This window comes from Misgurnus anguillicaudatus, chromosome 23 (genome assembly GCF_027580225.2).
Source record: "Misgurnus anguillicaudatus chromosome 23, ASM2758022v2, whole genome shotgun sequence".
In the NCBI taxonomy this organism is placed as follows: Eukaryota; Metazoa; Chordata; class Actinopteri; order Cypriniformes; family Cobitidae; genus Misgurnus; species Misgurnus anguillicaudatus.
The window spans coordinates 10745657-10759741 of record NC_073359.2 but is presented as its reverse complement, the minus strand read 5'-3'; the positions used below and the strand labels follow the sequence as shown (position 1 = coordinate 10759741).

Genomic DNA, 14085 nt, shown 5'->3' with positions numbered 1-14085 from the left:
GATTCACAAACTTTCAAGGATTTTAAGGACCCGTGGGAAGGATCTACGATCAAGAATTGTTGTTTAACATAAAGCTAGGAAAGGTTACAAAGTTATTTCAAAGACTTTAGAAATTCAACCGTCTACACTTCTACAAAGTGGATGCTTTGCTACTCTACCAAAAAATGGGCGCCCAGTCAAAATGGCACCAAAAGCACAACGAAGACTTATCAATGAGGTAAAGAAACAACCCCTAATGACATCCAAAGATTTGTAGGCATCATTGGAACTTGCTAACATCTCTGTTTCATAAGTCTACAATACATAAAACACTGAACAAGCAGAGTTAGGAAGCCACTGCTTACTAAAAAAAACATTGCCACACGCCTGAAGTTTGCAAAAGAGCACATTGACACTCACAGCGATATTGGTTAAATGTTTTGTGGACTGATAAAACTAAGATTTAACTATTTGGGAAAAAACACACAGCGCTACATCTGGTGTAGAAAGGGCACAGCATATCATCATGAAAACATCATCCCAACTGTAAGGAGGAAACATCATGATTTGGACCTGCTTTGCTGCATCAGGGCCTGGCCAGCTTGCAATCATTGAGGGGAAGATGAATTCCCAAGTATATTAGACAATTCTTCAGGATAATCTGAGAATGTCTGAACGTCAGCTGAAACTGCACTGCAAAAAATGATTTTTAAGAAAAAGAAATCTTAGTATTTGTGTCTTGTTTTCAGTAAAAAATTCTAAAAATTCTTAAATTAAGATGCTTTATTTAAACTAAGATCTTTATGAGCAAAACGACCCAAGAAAATAAGTCTAGTTTTTAGACCGAAAATATCAAATTTAAGTGATTTTGTGCATAAAACAAGCAAAAAAATCTTGAACATTTTTCTTAAACACTAAATTCAAGAAAAATTTGCTTACCCCATTGGCAGATTTTTTTTGCTTGTTTTATGCACACAATCACTTAAATTTGATATTTTTGGTCTAAAAACTAGGCTTATTTTCTTGGGTCGTTTTGCTCATCAAGATAAAGCATCTTAAGTTAAGAATTTTTAGATATTTTTTACTAAAAACAAGACAAAAATACTAAGAATTTTTTTTCTTGAAAATATTTTTTTGCAGTGTGTGTAAGGTGGGTGATGCAACAGGACAACGACCCAAAACACCGGAGCAAGTCCACAACAGAATGGCTTCAGAAAAACAAAATAGAGATGCTATTGATTGACTTGAAGAGGGCCACACATACGAGACGTCCAAAGAATATGACAGAGCTACACTGCAAAAAATGATTTTCAAGAAAAAATTTCTTAGTATTTTTGTCTTGTTTTCAATAAAAATATCTAAACATTCTTAAATTAAGATGCTTTTTCTTGATGAGCAAAATGACCCAAGAAAATAAGTCTAGTTTTAAGACCAAAAATATCAAATTTAAGTGATTTTGTGCATAAAACAAGCAACAAAGTCTGGCTATAGGGTAGTTTTAGATTAGACAAATTTTTTTTCTTGAAATTCATTTTTTGCAGTGTAAAGCAGTTCTGCCAGGGGAATGTGCTAAAATTTCTCCTCAACAATGTGCAGGTCTGATCCACAGATACAGGAAGTGCCTGGTTGAGGTTATTGGGTGATTCTCGCGAAATTAGACTTATGAGGTGTCATGAAACATTTTGATAAAAAGTAAATGCTATAAAAATAAGAAGCATACAGTTACAAACATCTCTTTATGTACTATTTTGCAAACGATTTCAAATGACATCATACAAACCAATTTTGTTGTTTTTCCACATTTAAGGGATAGGATTTGGGTTCTTTGACATGGAACTATTTATAATAAAAAAATCTAAAAAATAAAAAGCTTCAGTGCATGTTATACTATAAACATTTACAGTAAAGAAACATGTGGTATTTGGTGATCATTGGTAAATGTAGAGACAATAATAAGGAATATAAATGTGTCCAAGACCAATTTTCTCATCCTCCGCAACAATTTTCAATCATTGTTTAAGCCCTTAAGGAACTAACATTTAAAAAAAATAATTAGTTGGAAGGGACATAATTGACTATGACACTCAAGATGGCTACCGGGTAAGCAGTTCTTCCTTTTTCCCTCCAGATAATAGTTGAAATTTTGTTTGTCATAGTACCTAGACAACTTTTTAGTTCTCATTACCGAACCATGAGTTTATAAATGCATATATTTAATGTAATATCACGTTGCGGTAATGATAATTTTTGATAATGATAATCTGAAAAAATTTAAATAATTTTATAGGAAATATTTTTAAAATTCTTTAAAAATAATGGTTGTAGTAAGTTCAGACCTTAATCTTATATGTGCAAAAATAAATAAATAATTGGCTTCAAGTGCTTTTTAAAAACTCTGATGCTGGACACCTTCTAAATCTGGATTTTTGGTCAACCAGTTATACACATACATATATAAATTAATTGTTGGAAGGTACATAAATATATATCTATAAAAACTTTATTTAAAAGCCGAGCTTTACAATTATATTGTATTGACATTAAAGATTCATAAAAAAGTCTTATGTCTCTCCACCTTACTGTCATCTACTGAAAATGTGAAGATGCTTTGCCACAATGCAAAATAAAATAAAATAACATAAAAAAATCGAATTGAATCGATGAGGGCAGCCTCTTGTGGTGTGGAGGGTGAGGCACAATAAAGTTAGGTGCGGTCCCGACTCCGGACACAGTTTGAAATATCAGAAGATAACAAGATATAGGAGCTTTAAGTTATTGTAATAAACTGACTTTCAAAAAAAAAAAATGTTTTAAAGCAACGGAACGGGGGAGACACAGGGGACAGGGTGACTTTGGACATGGGCGCGGCCTCTGACGTCACACATGGATGTGAGTGGGGTCCATCAGAGGATGCAGCGAGCCCTCCCTAACTGCAAGGTGATGTTGGACATGCAGTACTGTTTTAAAGCCATTAGATGGTGATGTCGATCAGATAAGTGAGCTTTTTCAGACAATTTTAATGTACCACACACTTTAAACTCTTGAATCAAACGATAGTCATGCAGTATGTTGTTGTATTTTTATGTGTATGTAGGTAAAGAGTAACTAATATTTAAGTTTAATTATCTGGCTGTTTTATTATTTCACAGTTTTATTATATAATGGATTTATCCCGTTACCTATGTATATGTGTATGTGTATATATGAATGAGTATTATATGTGTGTCAGTGTGTGTGTATCAGGGTGGATCAATGCACGCACACACACGCACGCGGGCGCGCGCGTCCTGTCCGCGCATCCGCAGCGCGCGCTCTCTCTGTCTCTCACCACCGGGCCGCTCGTGGATACGCGCGCGTTATAGACCGGAAAGCCTCCGCCGTCTCGTCTCGTGAATGCCGGGAGCAATGCCGCTGTGAGGGCGGATCGGATATCTCTCTCCTCCGCGTTATCTTCCGCACGGCCGGCCGGCGCTGGGGCGAGCGGCCTGTAAACACACAAGATGTCGACCCGAACGCCATTGCCCACCGTGAACGAGCGCGACGCCGAGCATGTAAGTGCACGACACAATGTATGAGTATGCGTGAATGCCCGTGTAAACATTTGCGCTATTTATCGTGTCGATTTAAAGGCATACCGAAAGTTGAACGGGTTGGTTAAGTGTGATGTGATGATGATCAGACACATTCAGTATCAGACTCACGTGTAACTGCATTGTCATTGTGAATAACAGTAAAGTCAGTATAGGTTTTATATGGCTGAGAAATCCACAGCAGGGTGGGCAATATAATGTACTAAATTTAAATGATTTTATTTGACACAATATTGTTAAGTATTATTTAAGCGGAATGTTGGAGGATGATATCACATCTATTAAAAAAAGAACGTTAGTTCAAACATCCATTCATTATTTACAAAAGGAGATGTTTTGAGGGATATAATAATTATTTATATACTACAGTAAGCAGTTATAATAATCAATAATATAGAGTTAGATTTATTACAGACACCGCGATCAGGTTATGGTAGATTTAACGATGATCTCTTGTTTATATGACAAACAGTAAATTATCTGAATAAGAAAATGTACTAGTAAAGATTAAAACTAATATTAAAGCAGAAGTATTTAAATGTTTTTGTGGAGAATTACGTTTTTTTTTTAAATAAATTAAATGCACATATTTATTCCTGGATGAATTTATCATTGTGATAAATGGGACATATCTTGTATAGTCAGTTATTGAAGAGAGAGAGAGAGAGAGTGCAAGCATGTGTGTACTGCTGGGTTAATGCAGATCTCTGATAATATTAGATTATGTAAAGGATTCCTTCACGTGAATGCAGTAAAACAGATTCGGCCTGTATCTGAATCTTTATGATCACATCACAGTGGGATTGTTGTTTCAATCATATAATTACAGACACAGAAATGCTTACAGTCCATCCATGTGTGGCTCATGAATGAATAAGACACATTTCTGTCTGTTAGATGTAAGCACGTGCTCTACAATTTTACGATGCATTTTGTACAGTTGTATTTTTTGTTTATTCTCAAACATTAGTGTTTATGAGATCCATTTCATGTTTAAATCTGTTCCTCACCGCTCTGCAGATTATCTTAAAAAATCAATGTAGAAAGGACAAAACACAGCACATGACATCTTGGTCTGACTGTAAGCTAGCAGGCTAATGGGTTGAAGTCATGCTAAGTAAGGCCGTTGAATGATAAGCTTGCCTAGGGTAACTTAACAAAAATCAGGCAAGGTTTTTTCACTTCTCAACCATTTAGGTTTTAATTCCCTATCACTGTCATGCTCACTAGGAGGATATAATTGATACATGTTAAAACATTTCCCTGCATTATTATGACACATGCAGTATTTAGCGAGACCTATTTAGACAACTTTTTATTTGTAAGTGCTGCTTTGCAAAATGCATACCATGCATGTTGTAAAAACGCTGGATTGGTGACGGAAGTTTCTTTATTTTTGAGAAATATTTTCCTGTAAGCCCATGAAGAATGTTATCGCTTATGTTATGAATTCTGATGCAGGATAAAACAACAGAGGACAAGTGAAATCATGAGACTCTGTCTGTTTTTATTGTGCTTTTGAGTGCAGTCAGACTAATACAGTATGTTGAGAAGAGGAGTGTGTTGTAAAGCAGTGTTTACTGCAGTGTGTCCTAACAGAGGTCAAAGAGGTTTTAAATATCAGTGCAGTGCTCTCTGTTAAAATCAATACAGCTGTCTACCACACACCATACTCAGACTCTGCTGTCTCTCTCTCTCACTGCTGTCTCACTCTCTCTCTCTCTCACTGCTGTCTCACTCTCTCTCGCTGCTGTATTGCCGTGTTGGCACCGTCTCATTTTCTCTCGCTGTCATCTCACTCTCTTCCCACTATCTCACTCTCTCAATACTGTATTTATCCCACTATTGTCTCATTCTCTCCCTGCTGTCTCACTTTCTCTCATTGTTGACTTGCTCTCTCACTGCTGTATCTCTCTCTCTCTCTCCCTGCTGTATTGCTCTCTTGGTACTGTCTAATTTTCTCTCGCTGTCATCTCATTCTCTCCCCACTATCTCACTCTCTCAATACTGTATTTATCCCACTATTGTCTCATTCTCTTGCTGCTGTCTCACTCTCAAAGCTGTCTCTCGCTGCTATATTGCTCTATCACCTTTTCTCGCTGCTGTCTCTATCTCACCACTATCTCAGTCTCTAAAAGCTGTATTGCGCTCGTTATTGTCTCACTCTCTCTCCACTGTCTCTCTCTCAATGCTGTCTCACTCTCTCTGTACTGTCTCACCTTTTCGGTCTTTCTCTCTCGCTCTCTGTATTGCTCTCACTGCTGTCTCTCTCTCTCTCTCTCACTGCTGTATTGCTCTCTTGGTACTGTCTAATTTTCTCTCGCTGTCATCTCATTCTCTCCCCACTATCTCACTCTCTCAATACTGTATTTATCCCACTATTGTCTCATTCTCTCCCTGCTGTCTCACTCTCTCTGTACTGTCTCACATTCTCTACCTTTCTCTCTCGCTCACTGTATTGCTCTTGCTATTGTCTCACTCCCTCTCTTTGTTGACTTGCTCTCTCACTGCTGTCTCATTTTCTCTCGCTGTCATCTCACTCTCTCCCCACTATCTCACTCTCTCAATACTGTATTTATCCCACTATTGTCTCATTCTATTGCTGCTGTCTCACTCTCAAAGCTGTCTCTCGCTGCTATATTGCTCTATCACTATTGTCTCACTCTCTCTCTTCAATGTCTCTCTCTCACTGCTGTCTCACTCTCTCTGTACTGTCTCACCTTCTCGATCTTTCTCGCTCACTCACTGTATTGCTCTCACTATTGTCTCACTCTCTCTCTCTGCCATCTCATTCTCTCCCCACTATCTCACTCTCTCAATACTGTATTTATCCCACTATTGTCTCATTGTCTTGCTGCTGTCTCACTTTCAAAGCTGTCTCTCTCTGCTATATTGCTCTCTGACTTTTTCTCGCTGCTGTCGCGGTATCTCACCACTATCTCAGTCTCTAAAAGCTGCATTGCGCTCGTTATTGCCCACTCTCTCTCCACTGTCTCTCTATCAATGCTGTCTCACTCTCTCTGTACTGTCTCACCTTCTCGATCTTTCTCTCTCGCTCACTGTATTGCTCTCACTATTGTCTCACTTTCTCTCTCTGTCATCTCACTCTCTCCCCACTATCTCACTCTCTCAATACTGTATTTATCCCACTATTGTCTCATTCTCTTGCTGCTGTCTCACTCTCAAAGCTGTCTCTCGCTGCTATATTGCTCTTACTTTTTCTCGCTGCTGTCTCTGTATCTCACCACTATCTCAGTCTCTAAAAGCTGCATTGCGCTCGTTATTGTCTCACTCTCTCTCTTCACTGTCTCTCTCTCACTGCTGTCTCACTCTCTCTGTACTGTCTTACCTTCTCAATCTTTCTCTCTCACTCACTGTATTGCTCTCACTATTGTCTCACTTTCTCTCTCTGCCATCTCATTCTCTCCCCACTATCTCACTCTCTCAAGACTGTATTTATCCCACTATTGTCTCATTCTCTTGCTGCTGTCTCACTCTCAAAGCTGTCTCTCGCTGTCATATTGCTCTCTCACTTTTTCTCGCTGCTGTCTCGGTATCTCACCACTATCTCAGTCTCTAAAAGCTGTATTGCGCTCGTTATTGTCTCACTCTCTTTCCAATGTCTCTCTCTCACTGCTGTCTCAATCTCTCTGTACTTTCTCACCTTCTCGATCTTTCTCTCTCGCTCACTGTATTGCTCTCGCTATTGTCTCACTCTCTCTCTCTGCCATCTCACTCTCTCCCCACTATCTCACTCTCTCAAAACTGTATTTATCACACTATCGTCTCACTTTCTTGCTGTTGTCTCACTTTTAAAGCTGTCTCTCACTGCTATATTGCTCTCTCACTTTTTCTCGCTGCTGTCTCGGTATCTCACCACTATCTCAGTCTCTAAATGCTGTATTGCGCTCGTTATTGCCTCACTCTCTCTGCACTGTCATTCTCTCCCTGCTGTCTCACTCTCAAAGCTGTCCTTCGCTGCTATATTGCTCTCTCACTTTTTTTCGCTGCTGTCTCGGTATCTCACCACTATCTCAGTCTCTAAAAGCTGCATTGCGCTCGTTATTGTCTCACTCTCTCTCTTCACTGTCTCTCTCTCACTGCTGTCTCACTCTCTCTGTACTTTCTCACCTTCTCAATCTTTCTCTCTCTCTCACTGTATTGCTCTCGCTATTGTCTCACTTTCTCTCTCTGTCATCTCATTCTCTCCCCACTATCTCACTCTCTCAATACGGTATATATCCCACTATTGTCTCACTCTCTTGCTGCTGTCTCACTTTCAAAGCTGTCTCTCGCTGCTATATTGCTCTATCACTTTTTCTCCCTGCTGTCTCGGTATCTCACCACTATCTCAGTCTCTAAAAGCTGCATTGCGCTCGTTATTGTCTCACTCTCTCTCTTCAATGTCTCTCTTTCACTGCTGTCTCACTCTCTCTGTACTTTCTCACCTTCTCAATCTTTCTCTCTCTCTCACTCACTGTATTGCTCTCACTATTGTCTCACTTTCTCTCTCTGCCATCTCACTCTCTCCCCACTATCTCACTCTCTCAAGACTGTATTTATCCCACCATTGTCTCACTCTCTTGCTGCTGTCTCACTCTCAAAGATGTCCCTCGCTGCTATATTGCTCTTTCACTTTTTCTCGCTGCTGTCTTGCTCTCTCACCAATATCTCAGTCTCTAAATGCTGTATTCTGCTCGTTATTGCCTCACTCTCTTTCCAATGTCTCTCTCTCACTGCTGTCTCAATCTCTCTGTACTTTCTCACCTTCTCGATCTTTCTCTCTCGCTCACTGTATTGCTCTCGCTATTGTCTCACTTTCTCTCTCTGCCATCTCACTCTCTCCCCACTATCTCACTCTCTAAAGACTGTATTTATCCCACCATTGTCTCATTCTCTTGCTGCTGTCTCACTCTCAAAGCTGTCTCTCGCTGTCATATTGCTCTCTCACTTTTTCTCGCTGCTGTCTCGGTATCTCACCACTATCTCAGTCTCTAAAAGCTGTATTGCGCTCGTTATTGTCTCACTCTCTTTCCAATGTCTCTCTCTCACTGCTGTCTCAATCTCTCTGTACTTTCTCACCTTCTCGATCTTTCTCTCTCGCTCACTGTATTGCTCTCGCTATTGTCTCACTCTCTCTCTCTGCCATCTCACTCTCTCCCCACTATCTCACTCTCTCAAAACTGTATTTATCACACTATCGTCTCACTTTCTTGCTGTTGTCTCACTTTTAAAGCTGTCTCTCACTGCTATATTGCTCTCTCACTTTTTCTCGCTGCTGTCTCGGTATCTCACCACTATCTCAGTCTCTAAATGCTGTATTGCGCTCGTTATTGCCTCACTCTCTCTGCACTGTCATTCTCTCCCTGCTGTCTCACTCTCTCTGTACTGTGTCACCTTCTCTAACTTTATCTCTCGCTTACTGTATTGCTGTTGTCTCACTCTCTCATTGTTGACTCGCTCTCTCGCTGCTGTCTCTCTCTCTCTCTCTCTCTCTGCTGTATTGCTCTCTTGGTACTGTCTCACTTTCTCTCTCTGCCATCTCACTGTCTTCCCACTATCTCACTCTCTCAATACTGTATTGCTCTCACTGCTGTCTCCCTCACTCACTGTTGTCTCCCTCCCTCTCTCTTACTGCCGTATTGCTCTTGGTACTGTCTCACTTTCTCTCACTGTCATCTCACTCTCTCCCCACTATTGCTCTCTCTCAATACCATATTTATCCCACTATTGTCTTTCTTGCCGCTGTCTCATTCTCAAAGCTGTCTCTCGCTGCTATATTGCTGTCTCACTTTTTCTCGCTGCTATCTCACTACTGTCTCAGTCTCTAAATGCTGTATTGTGCTTGTTATTGTCTTACTTTCTTTCTCTCTGTCTATCTTTCATTGCTGTCTCACTCTCTCTGCCCTGGCTTTCTCTGTCTGCTGTCTCGCTCATGTTTCACTCTCTCTGTACTGTCTCACCTTCTCTACCTTTCTCTCTCGCTCACTGTATTGCTCTAGCGATTTTCTCACTTCTCATTGTTGACTCACTCTCTCACTGCTGTCTCACACACTCACCGACATCTCTCTTTCTCTCTCTGCTTTATTGCTCTCTTGGTACTGTCTCACTTTCTCTCTCTGTCATCTCTCTCTATCCCCACTATCTCACTCTCTTTATACTGAATTGCACTCACTCACTCACTCACTCACTCACTCACGGCTTACTCACTCACTCACTCACTGCTTACTCACTCACTCACTCACTCACTCACTCACTCACTCCTGTCTCACTCACTCACTCCTGTCTCACTCACTCACTCCTGTCTCACTCACTCACTCCTGTCTCACTCACTCACTCCTGTCTCACTCACTCACTCACTCCTGTCTCACTCACTCACTCCTGTCTCACTCCTCACTCACTCACTGCTGACTCACTCACTCACTCACTCACTCATTCACTCACTGCTGTCTCACTCACTCACTCACTCACTCACTCACTCACTCACTGCTGTCTCACTCACTCACTCACTCACTCACTCACTGCTGTCTCACTCACTCACTCACTCACTCACTCACTGCTGTCTCACTCACTCACTCACTCACTCACTGCTGTCTCACTCCCTCACTCACTCACTCACTGCTGTCTCACTCACTCACTGCTGTCTGTCTCACTCACTCACTGCTGTCTCACTCACTGCTGTCTCACTCACTGCTGTCTCACTCACTCACTCACTCACTCACTCACTCACTCACTCACTCACTCACTCACTCACTGCTGTCTCACTCACTCACTCACTCACTCACTGCTGTCTCACTCACTCACTCACTCACTCACTGCTGTCTCACTCACTCACTGCTGTCTGTCTCACTCACTCACTCACTCACTGCTGACTCACTCACTGCTGTCTCACTCACTCACTCACTCACTCACTCACTCACTCACTCACTGCTGTCTCACTCACTCACTCACTCACTGCTGTCTCACTCCCTCACTCACTCACTCACTGCTGTCTCACTCACTCACTGCTGTCTGTCTCACTCACTCACTCACTCACTCACTCACTCACTCACTCCTGTCTCACTCCTCACTCACTCACTGCTGTCTCACTCACTCACTCACTGCTGTCTCACTCACTCACTCACTCACTGCTGTCTCACTTACTCACTCACTCACTGCTGTCTCACTGCTTTCTCACTGCTTTCACTATTGTCTCACTCTCCCTCTCCCTCCGCTGTCTCCCTCACCACTGTGTCTCGCTGCTATATTGGTATCTCACTGCTGTCTCACTCTCTCAGTCTCTGTGTGCTGACTCTTTTACCACGCTCTCACTTTCCCAATAGTGTGTTGCTGTCAGTAGTGTCTCACTCTTTTAGTGCTGTCCCTTTTACCACTGTATCTCACTGCTATATTGCTCTCTCACTGCTATCTCATTCTCTCAGAACTGTTTCGCTTTCTCACTGCGGTTTCTCTCTCTAGCTGCTGTCTCGCTCTGTCTTGCTTCTTTTTAACTGCTGTCTTGCTCTCACAGTGCTCTTTTTTTCTTTCTCACTGCTCTCCCACTCTCTCACTCGTACCTAACCCACTCACTCACTCTCAATGCTGTCTTACCCTTTCGTGTCTTACTCTCAAAGCTGTCTTACTCTCACTGCACAACATGGAAATCAGAAATGTTCTTTAAAGATACAGACTCTCCCAATCATTGAAGAATAGTGTTTTTATCTTTGTGTTTGGAACAAAGCAAAATAGTATTTTTCCTTTGTCATCATTTTCAAAGCTCATTGTGATCATTTGTACAATAATGGCATTTGCTGTCCTTGACGTCAGACCTGACTAGTGTACTAAAACAGCATATTAAAATGTGCCTGTTAGAGATGACCAGTTTAGCACTATACTATGGCAAATGTAAAGGGCATGTAGGCGTCTTTTTTTTCTCCTTCCAAAAAAGTTTGGTCTCCAATCTACATATGGTAAAAGAACATTATTCCTCTTCATTTTTACAGTTTCTCTTTTAGCAAAGTTAAACATGATATGCTTTACACAGTATATTGTTTAGTGTGTACTAAAGAAGCTACGACGATACATTGCCGTACATGCCTGACCATGCGCGCATCGATACAGCACCTTCCGTATCGATTCAGATGCACTTTTGAAAGTAACGTGGCGAATCGCTGTTGATCCGTGATATATCGAGTACTAATGCATTTGAGAAGAAACACAACAAAGACCTGCATGTGCAAAGTGTACGTCTAGAGAAGAGATACAGAGCTACTTTAAACTATAGCCTTCACATTAATAATCTGATTTCTATTAAATAGTATTAAGTCTGACTGTAGGTTTATACACATATAGATATAGAATAATTAAATGAGAGACAAATATAATGCCTAGAGTAAGGCACTATCTTTGTAAAACTTCTTTGTACAACATAAGTTAAGTACTAACTTAATTTTAAGTATTTCTATGAGTTACCCCAAAAGCTAATAAATGAATGGCAAAACCACAACTGTTACAAAACTGCTTATTCAATGTACAATAAACAGAAAATAGTCTTGAATAGTGATGCGCATCGTATCGGGAAATTGTTGGCGATATACAGCCCTAATAAATACCAATAATCATGCCGGCGAGAATCATTAATCCGTTTTGTTTTGATAGACGACAAGGTAGTTGTTGTTTTGGTTAGGGCTGCTCCATAAATCGCATGTGATTGTCATGCGTATCTTGTCACAAAGTCGTAGGTAACTGACAATCGGGGCAACTTCGCATTAATTATCGCAGGCAATACGTCCGCGATAATTAATGCGAAGTTGCCCCGATTGTCAGTTACCTACGACTTTGTGATGAGATGCGCGCGACAATTGGGGCAATTTCGCATGAATTATCGCGGACGTATTGCCTGCGATAATGTCTGCGAAATGGCCCGGTTTGTAAGTGAACTACGGGTTTGTGTAGTTTCGCTCCATATGAAAGCAGGTGATGGTGATTTACTACTATTCAAGAAACCGGCTTTACTGATGAGATGCAAATTTGCAATCGCATCCGATTTATCGTGCAGCTCTATTTTGGTGTTCTGAGTCTGGTCTCTACTGCTTGCTTTTTGTTGTAAATGCATTTCTAGGGTGTTTTGTGGGATTGCTTCAGGACCCAGTCACCACCAAAGTCTTTGATATCCTGATAATCCCTACAATAGACTTTTTATGATTTCTGTGAATTTTAGGCTGTTTCTCAGTGGATGCTGTGAAAGTTGCTTACTGTCTGAAGTCAAAATTACTCAGAAGAGAAAACGCTTAGAAAGTATCAGTACTTTAGCATACATTTCCTTAACTTAAGCCAGACAGTAGTGTCATCCGTGTTACTAAACTTCTCTCCACCCAACCCACCACCTGCCCCCTCGACCCAATTCCCTCCCATCTCTCACAGGCCATTTCAGACACAAACTTAAAAAAACACTCAAAAGAGCTGTTTGCAATTAGGTATCTTTCTTTCTATCACTGAACAACCTACTAGACGACAAGCAGTCAGGTCGAAACTAAAAAGCACTGCTGTCTGTCATAAAAGCATTACACCGTAGCAGCACACAGTACAGCCTGCTGAGCGGCACCTTGTCATACCATCACAAAAGGCACTAAATTACGTTTCCACTAATTTTTCTTCACTACTCCCTGCTGGTGGAATGATCTATACTAAAAACGTATAACTTTGTATTATCACTCCTTGTATTATTGCCTCCCTATGACAAATGGCTTTATTGTTTCCTAACCTTTGTAATTCGCTTTGGAAAAAGTATCTGTTAAATAGCGTCAAATTCACATCTATTGCGTCTAGTTTGCCACTTGAACATTTTGAATGCATTCGCGCGTCTAGAGCGAAATAGACTAGCCCAGAGTCACTCCTTGCCCCTCCCACAAAAAGCAGATTTCGCCTTAGACCAAGGCGAAATCCGCTTTTTGTGAGGGGGGCAAGGAGTGACTTCGGACTGGCCTGCCGCCACAGCAGTAAGCAGGCTCCTGATTGGTTAACGCTGCGTGTATTGACGACAAAGTTAAAATTTTTCAACTTGGGTGTCAGACTCAAATTCGCGTCATGCGCGCCATGCTTCATGCCTCATTCGTGTTGCGAGACCTCCAGATTCACGCAAACGCGTCTTTACATTAACTTAACATTGAAATCATTTGCGCCATACACTCTATTCGCGTTTGGTGTGAACGCAGCATAAGGTTTTAAATTCAGTGTAAATGCTTTGTTCAAGTCATCAACCATAGGTATAAGCAATAATAAGGGATGCTTGCCTTAGCAAGTTATGTCTGTATTTTAGGTCTCAGAAAGTGCAAGATTTGCTCCTTGGCAGTGTTCTGTATCATGTTGTGTATGGATCATTTGATACCTCGCTGAATCATCAGTTACTCTGAATGTTGATGATCATGACCTGGATTTGGGTTTTTGCCAATCTGACAAAACATAATGTGGATCCACATTTCATTTTTTGAGGATTAACAAAATAAATTGACAGTCGAACACCATATCATTTTAACTA

At 40.9% G+C, this 14085-nt stretch overlaps 1 protein-coding gene across 4 annotated transcripts in view; it reads left to right on the top strand.

Moving 5' to 3' along the window:
* Positions 1-3216: 3216 nt before the first annotated feature.
* mark1 (MAP/microtubule affinity-regulating kinase 1) overlaps positions 3217-14085 on the top strand; it is a 59281-nt gene continuing 48412 nt past the window's right edge. For 2 of the 4 annotated variants that reach the window (XM_055217636.2, XM_055217635.2), the window contains exon 1: positions 3217-3530. In XM_055217636.2, the coding sequence (XP_055073611.1) occupies positions 3480-3530 (51 nt within the window). In that variant the 5' untranslated portion in view covers positions 3217-3479. The remainder of the gene's footprint in view (positions 3531-14085) is intronic. The other 2 variants (XM_055217639.2, XM_055217638.2) reach the window with 1 other exon arrangement.